This window comes from Martes martes (genome assembly GCF_963455335.1).
Source record: "Martes martes genome assembly, chromosome: 2".
Classification (NCBI taxonomy): domain Eukaryota; kingdom Metazoa; phylum Chordata; class Mammalia; order Carnivora; family Mustelidae; genus Martes; species Martes martes.
Window position 1 is genome coordinate 170,913,811 of NC_137889.1, and position 5,074 is coordinate 170,918,884.

Below are 5,074 nucleotides of genomic sequence, written 5' to 3' on the forward strand. Positions count from 1 at the left end.
ACAACTTAAATCAAAATTATATCATTGCATTAATTTTTATTACCTATATAAATGGTGAACTGGACACTGAAAGTACACATTTTTATCTACATTATATATTCAAAATTGCATTTAGATTTGTGTTGATGCAAAATAAGTCACTGTTGGAACTCCAAAAGCAGCAACATTTTCCCCGAAGAAACAAGGGAATAGTTTTAGATCTATGTGTGATCTATTTTCTTGCTTGCTCCATCAATTTAATATTAATAGATGCTCTTAGGTTAGCCCAAAAAAGTCCATGTTTGCTCTTCTCCTTGGGCCATTCCAAGTAAGTCCTTTGTGCCATGAGATTTTTGAGCTTGTGATAGTTGCTAGGAATGGAATACTGTGGAATAGGTTCTAGCAAGATCAAGATTAAGTTATCAAAACCTTCATGAAAGAGATTATGGTGGGCAAAGTAGAGCTCATAATGGCACCACTCACTCTGGACAAAGTTAGGCGACAAAACAAAGATGGACTTGTAACTTTTCTCAATGCTGTTTATGATATTTTCTACAATGCTCTTGCCAGGAACAAAGCTTCTCTCGTGGAGACAAATCTTTATATCTTCTTTTTCTAGGTTTGGTAGTAATTCACTCTTTACCCAGGCCGAATCATGCCCACTATATGAAATAAAAGCATGGAACTGGAGGGTTCTTTGGAGTTCTTCTAAACGTATGTTCCTTGCCCTGCGCCGGGTCTGGGTCCACTGACACACCATCCTGAGATACCAGGGCAGATCAAAGTAGATACAGAGGGCGGTCACAGTAGCAGTCAACACCAGCATAGTGACCCCGATGGTAACAAGCAGCAGAGTTGTGTTGCAGGATAACTGAGACACGTGAAAGTCCTTCAGCAGGGTTCCCTTGTAGTTTTCTGGATAGTCACACTTATAAGAATCAGGCCAACCTTCTACCACTTCACGTGATACTTGGCCTAGCCTTTGGACAAATTCTCTTAGTTCACATGTACATTGGAATGGATTGTTCCCTGCTCTTATGGACCTAATCTTCTGGCAGCTCTGGAAGAAATCAGCTGATGGGTTAGAAATTGAATTAGAGTCAATGACCAGTACAGAAAGGCTGCTAAAAGTACCACAGTCTGGAAGGTGGGCTAAAGAATTGGAAGCAACATTGAGTTCTTGCAAAGCTTCTAGTTTCATGATTGGTTTAGGAATGCTCCTTATTCTGTTATTGTGAAGATCAAGTACCTTGACCTTGGGAGGTAAACATCTGAAAACAGATTCAGTAAGTATATTTGAAGACATATTTAAATTTAATAAACTTCCAGCCCAAGAGCAATTTCCTTCATTTTCATCATAACTTAGAGAATTCTGGCTAATATCCAATTGTTGTAGAGACTTCATCTTCTTGGTCATATTAACTATACTTACAAGTTCTTTTAATTGATTCATTCGTAAATTAAGTGTCTCCAGTTTAACCAAGTTTCCACAATTTTTAAAAACCAAGTCTGTTAAGAGATTATTAGAAAAATCCAAATACAGAAATGGACTAATTTGGGATGGGCAAACCATGTGGACCATGTGTGTATCAGACACTGTGAAATTTTGGATGTTCATATTTGAAAGGATTTCATAGATATAACTTTGTGGCAAAGTGAACGCATCACTGACAACATGGTGTATAGATAAGGCCTTCAGTGAAGTGTTAGAATAATCAAAATATCTTAAGTCAGGGTAACCCTGTAGTTTTACATTTGAAATTGAGAAATACTTTATGCTTGTATGCCAAACCAACTGGAGGATCGTAATGAAAAAATTCCAAGTTGTTTCAATGTTGTTTAAAGTAAGATTTGATAACCTTGAATTCTTTTGAAGTTTTGACAGAACATCCTGGAAATAAGAACATCCATTATCATCTAGCACACATTTGATATTAGATAGTTCCAGACTTACTGCTGTGCTGACTGATACATCCAAAGTAAAACTGAATTCCTTTCTTCTGGGGAAAACAATGTGTAGACTTTCTGTGTTAAGGTTGTGAAGGCTCTCAGGGTCTTCTTTTTCCCCGTAAGTGTCTCCTAAGACCAGTAAAACCTTATTTATATGCAAAGGAGCAATTAGTAGCACACTAGATTTTTGTAACCATGTGGCACTTAATCCCAGAAATTCTAGTTGAGACATGTTGACAAATTCTTTGCATATGGGCAAATGATCAAATGCATTAAACGAGAGGTCTAAGTGCTTGAGGTTCACGGTAGGATGGCAAGAAATCTTCCCCAACTCATTGTGGGACAAATCCAAGTATTCCAGTTTCTGGTTGAGTTTGAAAACACTGATATCAAGATATTGAATTCTATTATGAGAAACTACCAAAATCCTCAGCTTTGATAGTGATAGGATGTCAGAAGTGTGAAGCTCAGATATATAATTTTGTGATAAATCTAAGATTGTTGTTTTCAAGGATAGGTCTTTGGGAACATGAAAGAGACCAGTTTTTGATCTGTTAACTAGAAATTCACTTTCATCAGACAGTTGGGTTCTGGTCTCAAATATTAACAAGAAGATTATGGCAAAATGGAAGATGCTAGAATTAGTTCTCATCATTTTGTAAGACCAGACATTCCTAAGCGTAGTTGCTATTCCTCAGACCATCTCCATACAGGTACGGATCCTTAAAAAACAAAACAAAACACTTTAAATGACTGTATGAAACTAGGCATCTTTGACATTAAACATTTTTTCCTAGAGACTCATAAAATGAAGCCTGTTCCTTGGACTCCAAGTTCCTTGGAGTCACATAACTGAAACCAGGGAATATACCTATTGACAAACAACTCTACCACCTCTTATCGAATAACCTTTAATATGGAAGGTGTAACGGGTAGAATGGTGCCTTCACCCAAAAGATAATTCCTCCTTTTAACCCTGTCCTATTCATCACACACTGTGACTATTACCTACTTTGGAAAAAGGGTCTTTGTAGAAATAATGAGGTTAAGGATCTTTACATGAGGAGATCATCCTGGGTTATCCAGGTGGTCTTTAAATCCAGTGACAAGTGTTCTTACAAGAGAAAGACAGAGGGATATTTGATGGAGACAACAGAGCCACAGAGAAGGCCATCTGAAGAAGGAGGCAGAGATTGGAGCAGATATAGCCACAAACCAAGGAATACTGATAGCTACTGGAAGCTGGAAGAGGCTTTAGGGAGAGTTTAGTGCTACCAACACCTTGATTTTAGACTTCTGGTCTCCAGAACCATGAGAGAATACATTTCTGTTGTTTTTTAGCCACCGAGTTTATGGTAACTTGTTACAGCAGCCACAGGAAACTAATACAGATGGTTTTACGTATTTATGGAAAGTCCACTGAGCCCAACCCTCCCAAGATCATATAGAACTCAAACTAGGATTCACAACCAGTGTATTTTTTAAAATATTTAATTTATTTATTTGACAGACAGAGATCACAAGTAGGCACAGAGACAGGCAGAGAGAGAGAGGAGGAAGCAGGCTCCCCATGGAGCAGAGACCCAATGTGGGGCTCGATCCCAGGACCCTGGGACCATGACCTGAGCCGAAGGCACAGGCTTAACCCACTGAGCCACCCAGGTGCCCCACCAGTGTATTTTCTACCTTTGACATGCACCACTTCATGGCTCTCTTAAGAGTTCCTTTCCCATGAGGTTGAATTCAAACTCTTCTTGCATTACTTTTTATTACTTACACATGATTTCACACCTAACTTTGGTCTTATTCAAAAGGTAATTAGATCATGATAAATGGTCTCTCAGAAATTCCATTTATTTATTCAACCACTCTGTATTGATAATCTACTGGCCATATTTTAGGAACTAAAGATAAAGCAGTGAACAAAATAAAGCCCTAATTCTCTGGGAGCTTACTATCTAGTAGCAAGATGGAAAAATAGATGACTATAGGTAATTTCATGTAGTATTAAATATTATATAGAAAATTTAAGCAGAGGGGCACCTGGGTGGCTCCATCTGTTGAGCACCCAACTCTTGGTTTTAGCTCAGGTTGTGGGATTGAGCCCCACATTGGTCTCTGTGCTTAGCATGGAACCTGCTTAAGAGTCTTTCCCTCTCCTCTCTGTCTGCCCTCCCCTCACTCCACCTTGCACATGTTCTCTGAAAAAAAAATGAAAAATTAAACAGAGTAAATGAATCAAGAATAATGGTTGGCATGTAACAGTGGTTGGTGGATTTTTTAGACTGATTGGTCAGAGTTCTAGGACTTTCTGAGAAAATGCCATTGTGGTGTAAACCAGAATGGAGTGAATGAGTAATCTATGGGAAGATCTTTGGGGATAGCATTTCTGACAAAAAGGCCAGTGCAAATGTCCTGAGATGGGGCTGAGGATGGCTTATCTGAGGCACAGTAAGGTGATCAATGTTAATAGGGAGTGAGTGAAGATGAGAGGAAGTAGAGGCAAGATTGTTCAAGGTGCAGATCATTGCAAGGAGTTGGGATTCTGGTCTGGGAGTCAGGAGGGAATGGGGATCACTGAAACGTTTCAATGATAGGAGCAGTTTCCTCCTCTTCAGAAAAATTTTGTTCATCCATTCATCAAATAGGTATCTATTCTCTATGAAGTGCTAGACATCATTCTAGGTTATGCTTATTGCACTAGTTATCAACCCACTATAGCCCAGACACCATTTTGTTATCAAGATTCTAATGACACGGGAGACCAGGGAGAGTTGTGTTGGGATGAACCCTAGAGTGTGATCCACATCCCCCTATCCCACCCCCTATTCCACCCTCCCCTTTCAGCTGGGGCTACATAGCTACACAGGTCTTTCAGGGAACTTAATCTCTTGGAGCTGCATTAGACAGGCAAGCCATCAATATTGGCAAAGAGTCAAATTCCTCTTCACATATCCCTTCACATCACTCAATGGGCACAAAAGGACCTAAATAATTTAAGTCCCAGAAACAGCCCTAAGTTGTAAAAATTCCTCTAAGGTACACATGCAAACTTATCTAGTATTCGGAGCACTGTTTGGACTTACACTTTTACAGAGGTATCCAATGATGCCTTGGTTATCTTGATTTCTTTGAATATATGCAG

The 5,074-nt window shown here is 39.1% G+C and overlaps 1 protein-coding gene across 1 annotated transcript in view; it reads right to left on the bottom strand.

The window, feature by feature from the left end:
* Positions 1-203: 203 nt before the first annotated feature.
* The window catches only part of TLR1 (toll like receptor 1), a 34,158-nt gene continuing 29,287 nt past the window's right edge, over positions 204-5,074 (bottom strand). Inside the window, exon 2 of the mRNA XM_080796732.1 lies at positions 204-2,651. Coding sequence (XP_080652858.1) covers positions 212-2,584 — 2,373 coding nt within the window. The 5' untranslated portion in view covers positions 2,585-2,651 and the 3' untranslated portion in view covers positions 204-211. The remainder of the gene's footprint in view (positions 2,652-5,074) is intronic.